Source organism: Pseudopipra pipra, chromosome 1, assembly GCF_036250125.1.
Source record: "Pseudopipra pipra isolate bDixPip1 chromosome 1, bDixPip1.hap1, whole genome shotgun sequence".
Classification (NCBI taxonomy): Eukaryota; Metazoa; Chordata; class Aves; order Passeriformes; family Pipridae; genus Pseudopipra; species Pseudopipra pipra.
In genome coordinates, this window is record NC_087549.1 from 35,446,970 (window position 1) to 35,461,636 (window position 14,667).

General features: G+C 37.8%; 1 protein-coding gene across 7 annotated transcripts in view; it reads left to right on the forward strand.

The window, feature by feature from the left end:
• PDE7A (phosphodiesterase 7A) overlaps positions 1 to 13,325 on the forward strand; it is a 77,732-nt gene extending 64,407 nt beyond the window's left edge. For 6 of the 7 annotated variants that reach the window (XM_064651789.1, XM_064651798.1, XM_064651816.1 and 3 more), the window contains 8 exons: positions 1,166 to 1,261; positions 4,292 to 4,392; positions 6,589 to 6,720; positions 7,052 to 7,143; positions 7,789 to 7,933; positions 8,750 to 8,846; positions 9,816 to 9,896; positions 11,207 to 13,325. In XM_064651789.1, the coding sequence (XP_064507859.1) occupies positions 1,166 to 1,261; positions 4,292 to 4,392; positions 6,589 to 6,720; positions 7,052 to 7,143; positions 7,789 to 7,933; positions 8,750 to 8,846; positions 9,816 to 9,896; positions 11,207 to 11,418 (956 nt within the window). In that variant the 3' untranslated portion in view covers positions 11,419 to 13,325. The remainder of the gene's footprint in view (positions 1 to 1,165; positions 1,262 to 4,291; positions 4,393 to 6,588; positions 6,721 to 7,051; positions 7,144 to 7,788; positions 7,934 to 8,749; positions 8,847 to 9,815; positions 9,897 to 11,206) is intronic. The other variant, XM_064651803.1, reaches the window with a different exon arrangement.
• The last annotated feature ends 1,342 nt before the right edge of the window (positions 13,326 to 14,667 follow it).

The following is a 14,667-nucleotide window of genomic DNA, read 5'->3' on the forward strand; positions in this document are numbered from 1 at the left end:
GGCTGCTGCAGTGGGTAGGGTGAATATTTATGTCATAATCACAGTGATGGAAGCTGGATTTTGAATAAAATAGAAGGAGGAGATAAGCAAGTCCAGCACCACAGCGACATTTGTGACAGTGTGGGAAGAGAATGAAGGGCAGCTCTTGCAGGTCTTACATCATATGGAGTAGGTAGCAGAATTGCAATTAGAGTGTTTAAAGTTTTGCATCCTAATTAAGTAATTTTAGGAGGACATTTTGATCAGGCAGTCTTGTTCTTGAAAGTTTTTAAGGGCAGAGTGCTGTATATAAAACTCTACTGGATGAGCTGCCCTGGATGAACCTCTAAAAAACAAATTACTCAGTAGATGTTCCAAGAATTGCATAATTCATTGTGAGGAAGTGGCATGCACATGGGAATACATCAAGCCCAGTAATAAGCAAGGTTTAGCAGAAATTTTTGTCCTTTTGTACCTCAATTTCTGTCTATGCTAGGTTCTTTAATGCTAAATGAAGATTGTCAGCCATGACATTGTTTGCAGAGCAAATAATGGGCAAGCTATTTCAAATAAACATTTTGGGCTATTCTCTGCCTCTTGCAGTTTTACCTATTTTACCATTGCAAACGATTATAATATAGCTGTGAGTAGGCGAAGGATATTGTAAGCTTGTAATAGTATGCGTTTCCTGCAGAAACTTTTTCCTAGAGTTCTGGGTAAAACAAGGAAAAGTTCAGCAAAATACATGACAAAAATGAGAGCATATTTACAATGTGAGCTAATCAATAGTGTTGACTTTTCTCTTTGCCTGATCATTTTTGTATTTGGCTTTCAGCTGTCTGTTTGTGATATGTTGCATAAAATTACTTATAAGGTTGAATGTCATTGTAATGGGTTTGCATGTTGAAACCTGTTGATTTTTTAGTGTTCAGTAACGTTTTCCTCCTATCAGTTGACAGTGGAGAGTTGGTGAATTTATTATCATTAATCAAAACCCCTGGTTATTACTAGAAACAGCTAATGGAATCCTGTCCTGCAGTAAGATTTAAAAACTTATCATAAATCGGTGTAGAAAAATTTGCTTGTATAATTTTTGTGACCAATTTGTTTGAAATAATACATTTCTTATGAAAGAGTCGCTGATTTCATGGCTTCCAATGAATTAGTATTTTCATCTTATTTTTAGGAAACAGTCTAGTCAGCTTAACCTTTCATCTGTTTAATCTTCATGGACTAATTGAACACTTCCAATTAGATACGATGAAACTTCGTAGATTTTTGGGTAAATACAGCTTTTTATTATGATGAATATTGCTGCTTTTTTATACCTTAACTGAAGTGCTGGTTGTAGTTTAGCAGTAAGGTTTGAAGGATATTAATGCAGTCCAGATCGTGCAGTGATTTAAATTATATTGATTGAGACAATCTCTCAAAGTTGCTATGAGTACAGAACTTTCTGTGTTAAATCCAAACAAGTATTAACAAGTGTAGTAGTTCCATATCTGGTGTTGTATTCCATTTATTAAATCTAAATAATCAGAAATATATGTGACATTGTGTGACATTTGTATTGAGAAGGGCCGGACAGCTCCTTTCTTTTAATATTCAGTTCTGCATTGATCTTTGCTTCCCAGTGATATAGTTTCCTAACTGTATGGAATATGTAAGCTTGGCTGGATTTGCCGGTGCCAGTTTGATGCTGTCTCTGGCTTGCTCAAACTCTTACACAAGTAAGCACTGTACTGTGGGCATAGTTTCTCCCTAAGCAGAGTGCAGGACAATTTTACTTGAAGATTTGGGCCTGCAGCACTGAAATACTTTGATGGAAAGAACTGTAAATACAACGTGGAATATTCAAACCAAGAAGTACGTTCACTCAACAGCTGAATGAGCTGTCTTTCTGCATCCCAATGCCATAGACAGGCACTGGTGTACAACATCTTTCCATTGGTTTTTCTGCGACAGTCAGTACCTTTAATTTTGTGAAGTGGGAATGATTTTTTTAACTGAGCAGGAGAAACAAGTTTCTGGTCCATTTTAGCAGGCTTTCACAGTTCCAGAGAAAACAATTCTGTGGTTACAAAGTTTGTCATTTAACAGAGGAGAAATCACATTTGGAAGGCTTTTCTCCCCTTTCAAATAAGGGAATGTTTTTGTTTTTATAATTTAGTTCTCTTTCAGCTTAAAAAAAAAAAAGTTTAGTTCTGTCTTGCATTTCACATTGCTTCAAAGTGGACTCAATTCCTTCCAGTTTCAGAAGTGTAAATCGGCCAACCTTAATGACTGATATATTGAAATGTGAAGAAAATTATTATAGAAAATCCAGTCTTAGACTGCTTGAGTTGTAACTGAGTGTGGTTTGTCTTTCTCATCTTGCTTATCTTCTGGTTAGTTGAGATTTAGCAAATCATAGTACTTGAAATGAAAGACTAGTTAGGAATTAGCTAGGTGGTTATCAAAAGATAACTAATAGTTTTAACTACATATGATTACTCAAAGTCATAAGTCACTAAAATGAGATTAGACTTGGAAGAAGGCAAAATTTTATTCTAATTTTGAAAGTCACCACCTTTCCCTTTTGTTAATGCCTTCTACTTAATGTCACTGAGAAGAACATTTCTTATGTCTGTCCTAGTACATCTGTCAAATCAAGGAACCTTTCTTCCAAATGCAGCTTTCAGCATGAATGCAGTTCATTCTCTTCTTTTGCTCCCTCTTGTACTCCAGTCCACAGTAATCTGAAGATCAGATTCTGGAAGACTAGGACAGCACAAGTGGTCCATAGTACCATATAAAATTCACTTTATTTGGGAACTTACTGGAATCTTTTTAAGTAGAAAAATCTGGTTTTAGTTCTCAGTAAGATCTCAACATTTTATTTTTGTATATATATATGTTTATACACATACATAGTCTTTCAGTGATTACCAAAGGTTACTTGGAGATCTGCATCCTCCTACTGTGTGTTTTCAAGTTCTTATTCCAAACCTGAACAGGAGGAGAGAAAATATGATATACTCTATTCCTGAAAATATAGGGTGATTGTGCTATTCTAGTTCAGACAAACTATGATCAAAATTTTGACCTAGGTCTGCTTTATTAAATAAGTTAGAAAAATGGTAAACTTCAGGTAGCTTGTAAAGCCACAAAAAAATTGAGGACATCTGCATTCGTGCACTTGATGTGAGGAACAGGTGGGAGAGAGTTCTACTGCAGGTTGATAGAGCTCAAAGACATTTATTTTCATCATTTTTATATGAGCTGTCAGCTATGCATTGAGTAGTTTAGAGGTTATGTGATGGTTACAGTATTTTGACTTTTCATGAACCACAGCTCTTCACAAATACCACGTCAGTAATGCTGTAACATTGCAATCACAATTACATGGACTGTTTTGGCTTGTCAACTGAGTAGAAAAAGAGGTTGTAGGCATGTTTGTTTGATGGGACTGACTGATTGTAGTCAGCCAGGAAAATATTCTTTTAGGTTTGCTTGAAAGAACTAATGTGTTGTATCAGGCCAAACCTTAAAATCAGTTTGATTGTTGTATTTCAGATCTTCTTCCCCTCCATCCTTTTTAACATTATAGTTCTTTCATTCCATGTACTTGACCTAATGTTGATGCCCTTTAAAGAATTCTACCTATACTGTTCGAAGACATCCAGGAAGATGAATGAGAGAGGAGAAAAGCAAGGAAGAAGTTAAATAGGAAATATTGAATCTAGGAGTAGTTAGTCAGACCATCATCTAAATGAGATTCTTTTCTAATTTGCATGTAGGCTTAAATTGTCCTGAGTGAGGTATAAGATGCCTAAAAAAGGATAGAGGTGGCTTTCCATGACCACTTTCCTGAATGGGAAAGAAAAGCACTTCATATGACAGAAATGCAGTGCCTAATTCCTCTGATTCTGTCTGTTTTCAAGGCCTGATATGGGATCCTCCTGATGCTTTGGTAAACAGCATCATCATTTTGTATTCAGGATTGCCTCATGGTTTGGACAGTCTAGATTATCAAAGGGAGTCTTCTCTGGGAAGGTCTCAGAGTTTCTCAGATTATATACTGATTTCAAGTTGTTTAATTTTGCTCTGAGATGACTTCACATGTGGTTGACTTCCTTTAGAAAATACTATTTCTTCACATAGAAATGGTATACCTGTGTTGTGGTTCAGCTGATGATTTACTGACTGTGATGTTTTCATGTGTATGTGATTTGGGATATTGCTTATTTCTGTGCCTAGTAATGGAATATAAAATATTACTTTAAAAAACTGTTATTTTATTTAAATTTGGATATATGTTATTTTCCTGCAGTTATGGTTCAAGAAGATTATCACAGTCAAAACCCTTATCATAATGCAGTTCATGCTGCTGATGTGACTCAGGCCATGCACTGTTACTTAAAAGAGCCCAAGGTAAGGGAGTGTTCTCACTTTCATATCACGTGTATGTACAGAAATATGTGCATTTGTGTGTGTGCATATGAATGTATTGTGTGTGCATATCACAGAATCATTTAGGTTGGAAAAGGCCTCTGAGATTGAGTCCAACCTATGACCCAACAGCACCATGTCAACTAGACCATGGCACAAAGTGCCACATCCAGTCTTCTCTTGAACACCTCCAGGGACGGTGGCTCCACCACCTCCCTGGGCAGCCCATTCCAATGCTTAACAACCCTTTCTGTGAAGAAATTGTCCAGTGTCCTCATGTCCAACCTGAACCTCCTCTGATGCAGCTTGAAGCTGTGTCCTCTCATCACTAGTTGCCTGGCAGAAGAGGCTGACCCTCACTTGGCTACGACATCCTTACAAGTAGCTGTAGAGAGTGATAAGCTCATGTATCTATATATACGTATACATACATGCATATGTGTGTGTATATGTATATATACTTTTTGTTAAAAGTAAAGAAACCTAAGAACCCAACAAGACACAGTTTTGAACTCTCTATTGCTCTCTCTGTTGCTGAGGTTGTGGGTTCACACTTAGCAATGTGCTTTTCTTTTTTCCCCTCTTCTGAGCTGACACTGTTTTTTGTGTGATTTCACATTGGACCAGAGTAGGGAATTGAGGTTGGAGCTGTTTAGCATAGTGCCGTGCCCCAAGACATTTGCATAGAATTGTAGCCTGAGTCAGAGCTGGCAATAATAAACTTGTGTATTTATCATTTGGGGTGGGGTTTTTCCCCCAGAAACTACTGTTACCCTTGCTTTGCTCATCTTTGATGTCACTGAATAGGATGCTTCTGCTAGAGGCAGTTGGTAACATTGCATTAGGACTTCTCTTTGGCCTTTCTTTTTAAGAAACGGCAGAGTTAAAGACATTAAAGAGCTGAGGTGGTTGAGTGTTTATTCCTCCCTACTTGGATTGCTGTCAGGCTGCTCTGAGTGATTGAACAATTTTAGGACTAAATCCTATTCTTCTGTATTAAATTGAAAACTGCAGTGCTTTATAGCCAGGTGAGGCACGTTATCTACCTTGATGCAGATTATCACTGGTCTGGTATTCTCTTGAATAGCATAGCTCCTTATTCTGCTTCTGAAGTAAAACCAAGTAAGTTCTGGCTCCCTCGATGTTTTTCAGGGGCTCTTTGCCCACTCCTCCCACTCAGTTTCTCAGTGCTGCTCTCAGATCAGTTGGTGCAGTGAGCCAAATCAGAGCTGATACATGATGAGCTTTTTTATGGCATGCAGTTTGGAAGCTCTGAGCATTTTTTATTTAATACTCATGATGGAAGTTTTGTGATGCTTTAGATACAAGTATAGACTTTGTATTTTTAGTAACATATACAGCTACAGATTCTGTTGCACCAGAGTGCTTTGTAAACATGTGAGGCATGATAGATGGCAAATGCAACAGGGAATATAAACTTCTGTCCACGGGGGGTGTTTGCTGCATTTTACCTTTGTATGGGCAGAATTATCCTCTGTTTTAGTGTAAGCTAGACTTTCTGACTAAGTCTAACTCACAAATCTCCCAATCGTAAGTAGTAACAGCTATGAGCAGTGAAAGTAAGTCTGTGCAGGTGAATGCTGAGTTAATTGACATACACATACTTCTTGAAAATATTTATTTGTGACAGAATTTCCTCCTTTGTTTCTGGCCCTGCTAGACTTTTAAATGTAATTTCGCATAAGAGTAGAAATCCATTCTGAACAGTTCTAAAGTCTTCCAGAGCATTAATTTCTTCCCTTTAAGAGGAAGGGTTTTTTATGCTTTCTAAAATATAGTATGTATTTAAAGCAGAATTGACACTTACAGATGGACTCGGTAAATGACAGGGAGAGCTAATTTTAAGAATTTGCTGCTTTTATGGGATCTGCTTAGGAATAGTACTTCATTACCAGACAGAAATTAGGATTTTGTGTGCCAGTGTTGATTTCAAGACTGAACCTTCTCATTCAGAAAGAATAACAAACCATTGTTGAAATTTTGTAGCTTTGAGTGGGGCAATACTGTGCAAAGTCAGTGGAATATTAGTTTTACATCTTCAAAATTTTCTCTGAATTTCTGTTGGCTGTTAATTACTAAAAACCAAAAATGCAACACTCGTGCACTTCCTCTAGGGGCATACTTGCATTACTAACATTTATTGGTTTTGCCTTGCAGCTTTCCAAATCTTTAACTCCGTGGGATGTTCTGCTCAGTTTAATAGCAGCTGCCACACATGACTTGGATCACCCAGGCGTTAACCAACCTTTCCTAATTAAAACAAACCATTATTTAGCGACTTTATATAAGGTAAGAACAGAATCAGTTGTTTTGTTAAAGCCTGGTTTGGAGAATGCTTGAGTAGTACAGAAAAAAGAGTATAAATTGTGATGTGTTTAGCTAGTGGTAGGTTTGAATCCAGACATTGTTTCTATGCCACTGTGATAAAAAAATGTGCAAATTAACAGCACATTTGGGGTTTGTGAGTTTTAACCTCTTTGGGAAAAAAAAAAAAAAGAAGGAAGAAATAAAAACACCAACTCCAAAACACAGCAGAACTTTCTGGTCTGCTCTTGGTATACAGCTCTGCAGTTTAAGAAAAAGGCATTGACTGATAGGTGTTATTCCTTTTAATTCGCAGAATACCTCAGTATTAGAGAACCATCACTGGAGATCGGCAGTGGGGTTGCTGAGAGAGTCTGGTTTATTTGCACATATGTCATTAGAAAACAGGTATGTTCGTACCGAAGAGTATAGATTACTTTAAGACGCAAGCAAGCTGTCACTTAAGTAAGACTGCCTTGCAAAACAAGATGAATTATTGCATGGCAGTTTTGAATACAAAATGTAGATGATGATCTATTTTAAGAATTCCTGGATACTGTGCTGGTGGAGTAGAGCGGTTCGTGGTGCAACGTGATATCCGGAAAATAACATTTACTGTGAGCACATTGAAGAAGTGTATTCGTGTAGACAAGCACCTGTTCAGATTAAACTTGGCAGCCTTTTCTTGTTCTGCCACCACAACTGTAGTTTAAAATAGACCCTCTTCACCTACTCTAACGAGAAATAATCCTGAGACAATTAGTTTGTGCATTTTTAAGAACAAAAAAAAGGGAGGGGTGGGGAGAAAAGAAGGTAAAAGCTGTTTTGAAATCTTCTTGAAACCCTCCAGTGAAGTGTCCTGGTGTTTCTGTGGATGTTGTAAGACTTTTTCAGCAAAAGAAAACAAACAAACAAACGAAATAGTTCAGTGAAAATGCTGATTATAAAGCTTGTATTTGTATAATAATAAATATGATAAAAAGACATCTCAATCTTGTGATGACTGTTGTTCTTAATTGTTGTGCTTTGAATGTTTGGTATCACTAATTTCAGGCAGCTGATGGAAAGCCAGATAGGCGATCTCATTCTTGCCACAGACATCAGTCAGCAAAACGAGTATCTGTCCATGTTTCGATCCCATTTGGATAGAGGAGACCTATGTTTGGAGAATGCAAACCATCGGCACTTCATTTTACAGGTGATCTTTTTGGGAATATTTTTGAAAACATCATTTTAGAGTAAAAATAATTTACTTAAAAATGCTAAATACTACTTCTGCCAGGCTTTCTCCTCCTTTCAAAAGCAGAACTATCTTCTAGTCATTCAATTCCCTTCCCCAGCACTTCTCCCAAGTGATGGTGAGTGTTGGTAAGTCTCATAACTTAAAGCTACTAAAGCAAGGAGAGGTGTTTTTCCAAGAGAGGGTTTAGCTTTTCTAACAACTCCATTGCAGCCTCGGAATTGTGAAATGCTTTGTCAGAACATTTTTTGGGAAAGGAAAGCACTACTGTTGTGAATCAGTTTGCAGCTGTGCTAGTGAGCTTTAACAAACTTTAAAAACAAAAACCTTGAAATTTTTTTTAGATTTGTAGACATTTTCTTATTAGGTTCATATTGTGGACTATAAAAAAACTTAAACAGATGAGGAGTTCTGTCTTGTGCAAACCACTGCTAAAAATATGAGCTTCAGAGCCAGAAATGGAAAATACTGTTTGCTTACTTACTGTTTCTTTTTTCTGAATTTTTTTTTGGCTCCTGTACCAGTGAATATACTAAATATAGTGCCCCTGAAATACTTTGACTTGCCTGAATTTCCATATTACTCAAGGATGATCATGAGATCTGATAGTTCCCTGAGTGTTTTTTAAATATTGTGGAAGATAGGTTTGGAGCGCAGATCTTAGGTAGGTTTGTTATTCAGAAAAGTTAAAATAATCTGCTGTAAGGAAATAAATAATTACAGGTGCTTCTGTTGAAGGGAAAGATGGTCTAACACTGTGTGTTAACTTGTTAGATGGCTTTGAAGTGTGCGGATATTTGTAACCCCTGTCGGACGTGGGAGCTGAGCAAGCAGTGGAGTGAAAAAGTAACAGAGGAGTTCTTCCATCAAGGTAAGAGTAGAATTCTCTGTTAGTATACCATATATTTATAGTGTGAAAAGAGCATCATGAGTCCTAGTCCATTTATATTTAGGACTAACAGAGATGTACAGTGCAGTATGGGATTTTTTTCCTTTCATGGGTTGTACTTCTTGCAAAAGGTCGGAATTACTAAAACTCATTGAAGAGTCTGCTTAGAAACTGAACCTAGAATGGCTGGTGCAACCTGAAAGGTGCTTCAGATAAGTAATTATGACTGCTTTAAATTTACCTCGTGGCTTCAGTAAATTATGAAATATGTTCATCATGTGTCTTCAATATTTAAACTTGAGCTGTGAGGCCTGTTGGTAAGCAGGTGAGAGCCAGGGAGGTTTTTAGTAACCATGCAGTTACGACTACTTATAGAAGCAGTTAATAAAGCTTGTAATTAACAAATGGAGTGAATTTCCTCCATTATTATTAAATTTTAATAATAAAACTAAGGCTAGTTTAGCTGACTTGAGACCTGCTAATTTGCACGTGGATATGATAAATGGGGAACAAACTGCTTTCTTTGCTGTTATCCACATGAGGCTTAATCTTTGGTAAAGGTGATGGGGAAGCAGAACCACAAATTGTCTTTAGCCAGAAATTTCTGAACGCTGAGCTATTCTCTTCTATATTACTAAAGGGGGATTTTAATTTGTCATTTCTATGACAGTCTAGGAAGCTTTGTGAGGAAGAGGATGTTAATCCTTCAGTAAACTAGTGGTTCTATGTTTTTTAATTAGTGTTTGATGAAAAATAATATTTAAATACAGTATTTATAAATACTGTTAGTCTCACTGACAGATCTACTTGGATTTTTTTGGAGATGGGGAGAGAAGTAAATGCATTCTACCATCTGCAAGACACCATCCTGGCACAGCTCACCTCTTTTGGTGTTTGATTTGAGTCTGGACCATATGACTTAACGGTTGTATTATACTTTTGTTTCTTTAGGTGATATTGAAAAAAAATATCACTTGGGTGTGAGTCCACTTTGTGACCGACAGACAGAAACTATTGCCAACATCCAGATTGGTAACTACAGTTCAGTTTATTTCAGTAGATTTCTTTAGGATGCAATTTGAGAAAAGGACCTTTTGGGTACAGTTGGTAGAGGCTGTACCTGCTCTGTGTGTGTGTGGCAGCACTTCATAACAAAGAGCACTTTTATTTCAATTTGCTGTATAACACTTCTGGCTTGAACTGTTTACGAGAGGTACTGCACTGACAGTCTTGGAGACCTGAGCCCCTCTGTTCCCTTACAGAACAGGTACAGCATGGGAGGCAGCTGTCTGACTTCTCCCTGAACTGCTGCTGCCCAGAACTTTCCTGGTCTGAAGTGGCTATTTTGGGAAGAGGAGGGTTCCTTCCCCTTGCTATGTGGTCTCGGGTGCCTTTTGCAGCGAGATTGCCACAACAGGGCTCTAGCTCGCTGGGTTTAGCTTTCTGGAATGTCAGCATTTCCTTTAAATGCAACCTTTAAAGAGGGTGGTGGACAGAGATTTGATGGAGAATGGTGAATAGCCATTATATTAATAGTTTTTTCTAAATTCAATTCGATTTAAAATAGTAAAATGTCCTCTTATTTTAATAAAAGTTGCTTATGTAGGTTGAATGGGACTCAGTTAAAAGCACAGTAAAGAAAAGAATAAATTTGACCACAAACACAGTATTAATTATGCTTTAAATTGACACAAAAGCCAATGTGTTCAATAAGATGCACTGGTTTAATTTAGAATGTTAGGAAAACATACATTTCCATAATTGACAGATTCAGTTTTGGTCATCTTACCCTTGAGTTTTTGGTTCATGGAAGTAGACAGTGCACATAAGAGAATGTGCATATGCACAAAGTTGTATATAAACACACAAACAAGTATATAAATGTGTGTTAGTGTTTTGTGGCCTTGTTTAAAAAATGTCTAGAATTTATATTTTAAAATACTTTTAGCTGGCTTAATATTGTGAAAGTAATATATTCTGTTTTTCCCCCTGTGTAGTATAGTTCAGCCTGTCTGTGAGGTAATTCGTTATAAAATTCCCCCATGTTCCTCAATATTTTCCTTTATTTGGTCATTGCTGTGAAAGAAAGAAGAGTTCATTTGTAATCCAGTGTATTGCTGCTGTTCTGACTGATTAGTAAAATCTTTTATATTTTGAGGGATTATTTTGTAAAGATGCCCTAAATATTGAAATGGACTTTTAAATGCACATTGGAGAACAGTAGTTTGACAGATTTACATTTTGCTATTAAATTGTATTTAAAATATTTAGGTTGAGGATTTTAATTTTTCTCTGGGTTTGTTTTCTGGTTTTCATTTGTCTCTGTTTGCTTGTTTTTGAAGGTTTTATGACCTACTTAGTGGAACCTCTGTTCGGGGAATGGGCCCGGTTTTCCAACACCAGGCTGTCACAGACAATGCTTGGCCACCTGGGACTGAACAAGGCAAGCTGGAAGGGAGTGCAGAGGGAACAGTCTGGCAGCGGTGACGATGTTGACCCTACTTTTGAGGAAATGGACTCAGACATATTACCTCAGGAACCTCGATTGTCCTGACCTCAGTCCTCATGACAAAACTGCCTCTTCTATTGGTATCTGCACGGTTGGATTAAAGGAGATACGTGCCAGCCCAAGGTTTTAGTAAAATGGTAAAATGATGCCAGCATTATTTATTTCCAAGTTTTCCTTTGACACAGACCATTTGAACCAGAATTTTTTTAAGCCGCAAGATTTGAACATAGAGCAATATGCACCCACCTCAGCTGGTTTTCGTTCGGAACCTTGAATATGCAAAGCACAGCAGTGACTGAGCCTTGGAGCAACAGGACGAAAGCTTCATTGTGCCACACATGGCTTGGGTTTTTGGGTGAAATTTGGAATACGGTCTTCAAATCTAAAACTTGAGATGGATTGTTCCACTCCCTTGGAATTTAGCAAGACTTGCATAAATGTGTTCAAAGCATACCTTCCACTCAGTCCCTGTTTTAATACGGAAATGTGAAGTGCCCATCCTCTGCTGCCTCTGGCAAGACTTGATGTTTACAAATGTACTCTGAAACTGTCGGTTCTAGACTTAACCTTTGCGCATGGCTGTGAAGGAACCACTAACTTCAGTTTTTTGCTTTTTTAAAAGAAAAAGATCAAATCTGAGACTGCAGCTCTCTTTTCTTTGGATGCCAGAAAAGCCTCCCATTTGCCATAATTTTGTTTGTGCACTGGGAGCTGAGCATTCATCATAGAGCACAGCCAAGCTTTACTCCAGTGCTATATGGGAATGCAATTTTTTAACAGCAACAAAACACTTCTGAATCTGGGAAGGGCGGGGTGGGGGTGGGGGGAAGCGTCTGAACTGCATTGCGATTCTGCAGTGGGAACATCGCATGTTGTTCTCACTATTGTACACTTGAACTGCACATGCAAGAAAAAGGTGGAATGTCTAAACACCATAATCAGCTCAGGGTATTTGCCAATCTGAAATAAAGTGGGATGGGAAGCGTGTCCTTCAGAACAAGGGTACAAATGCCCCTTTCGCTGCAGCGTGTGTGTATGTGTGGGTGTGTGAGTACGTTTGGGACGGGGAGGGCGGGAGGGCTCGGGGAAGGGTTTGAACGGCAACATTGTTTTCTTTTGTTTTTTTTTAATTTATTCTTTTAGAATGTGACAATTTCATGAACAGCCACACTGGGGAGGAAACTGTAACAAATTGCTACAGATGCCTTAAACTATGCACAAAGCTAAGTGACCAAATTTGTTTTTGATTTGAAAAAAAAATAATAAAAAAAAGTGCATTGTTTACGTATTCCTCCCTCTACTGAAACATTACCCACTGATGGGTTTTTGATGGGAAAAGGAGAAAATGTTTTTTAGGACAAAATTAAAGGACTAATTTTAAACTTAAAACATTCCATTTTTGTAATTTGTTTTACATTGTTTTAAGTACAGTAAGCACAACTGTAATCTAGTTTGAGAAACTGGTGCTTTCTTTTAGTTCATTTGTATTTCCCTGTTATTATTGTAAAAGACTGTTTATTAATTCTGTTTACAGTTTGTTGCAACAGCCATTTTTGGGAGAGAGCTTCAGCGTAAAGCCATTTGTAAAGGCTTTGCCATATTCATTTTAATATGTGCCTGTTGCTGTTAACTTTTAATTAATAAAACAAAATCTTTTCACATTATGCTCCTGTACATTTAAGTTACGACTGAGTCCAGCGTTGTGGAAAGGTACCTAAGGTTGCAGTCAGCTTCCACTGTAAAACTAAGCCAACTTTTGGATTTGAAAATACTAGTCCTCATATGCCAAAATTTATTGCCTCTTGAAGCTTGGCCTTTTACTGTTTGAAAAGCAAATCCTGACTTACCTGATTGTTTCCCTTCTAAAATTGTTTATTCTTTCATGTTCCCTGAAGTAGTATCATTAATCTCAAAGTGGCCATGTTTAAAGAAATAAATTTCTAGTGAAACCATTCTGTTGAACCTGCGTGAACTTCCTTCCTTCGCTGTCAGTGAAAGTTCTTGCTGTTGTCTGACTCCAGCAGAGAAGGATCAGATGGGACAATGAGCTTTGGTTGTAACTTGAAGGAACAGAAAAGCACTTTTTAACAGATTGTCTTTGAAAGGGCAACACTTTCCAGTGGTGTTTGAAGCTGTGAGAAGACAGAGGTAAGGACTGCGTGTGAGTAACTTACTACAGAGAAGCTGCAGTTAAGCTTCCTACAGCCTGGGCAGGTTTGTAGGGTTAAATGTGGGAAAGTACTGATTCCTCTTGCACTGTTTTGAATAAAAACATGTGCCAAGACTGCAGCTATTTTCAAAACGACCACTGCAATCATTACCTGATGATGTCTTCTGTGATGCATGTGACTTGGTTTAAAGAGTCTCAACTGCATTTTAAATTTTAGTACTCATTAATTTTTAGTACTCATTGCAGGCTGTTTATAAGCACATTTTAATATCTAATGCAAATTAAGCTTAATGGATTTACAAATAGGTATATAGCAGTATTTCAACATACAGTATTTATAAAGAGCCTGTGATTCTTTCACATTGTGCCATCTTGCTGTCCTCTGCTCTGACAGGAACCAGTACAGTTTGTCAAGGTGCTTAGAGTGAACCATGAGTAGTTTTGTTCTAAGCCACCTTTCCTGGAAAGGGGCTTCTGTCTTTTCCTACCAGACTGGATTTAAAAAGACTGGTTCTAATCCCACCTCTTAGTGTACATGGAAGGTTCTGACATTAGACTGAATTAAAAAAGCAAAAAAAAAAATAGCCTTTTTTTTGACTTGTCTAGAAATGCTTTCTACAAATCTACATTAAACTTCAACATTCCTGCAGCTTGAACATTTCATGTGAGAGCTGAGTGTGTCAGGAGCAGGGCCCCTAAAGCACCATGGCCACTCACAGGCCACAGGAGCCCAGAAATGTGCGAGGGGATGGGGGCCAGGTCCCCACCACAGACTGTCTTAATTCACAGATCTACTCCCAGCCCTGTTCACAGACAGACACAAAGAGGCTTCAGGTTATGTCTACGGCCTCTGCCCAACATGAGTGGACGGCCTTAGTTTGAGCACTTATACTGTGGGCAGTGGCACTGTGCATGTAAAAGATTTCAAGTAGAAAGATACAAATTAGGGTACAGTATAAAGTAAGTTATTTGATGTCAGCTTTGTGGTTTTATTTTCTTATGCAGATGGCTTTTCTTTTACAGTAATTTTACATCAGTGATAAGGCTCACCCCATTTCTGGGCACTGGATACCTCAGTTCAAGCAGGCAATGCCTGGTGTGGGCTTTTCTCATGCTCTAGCCTA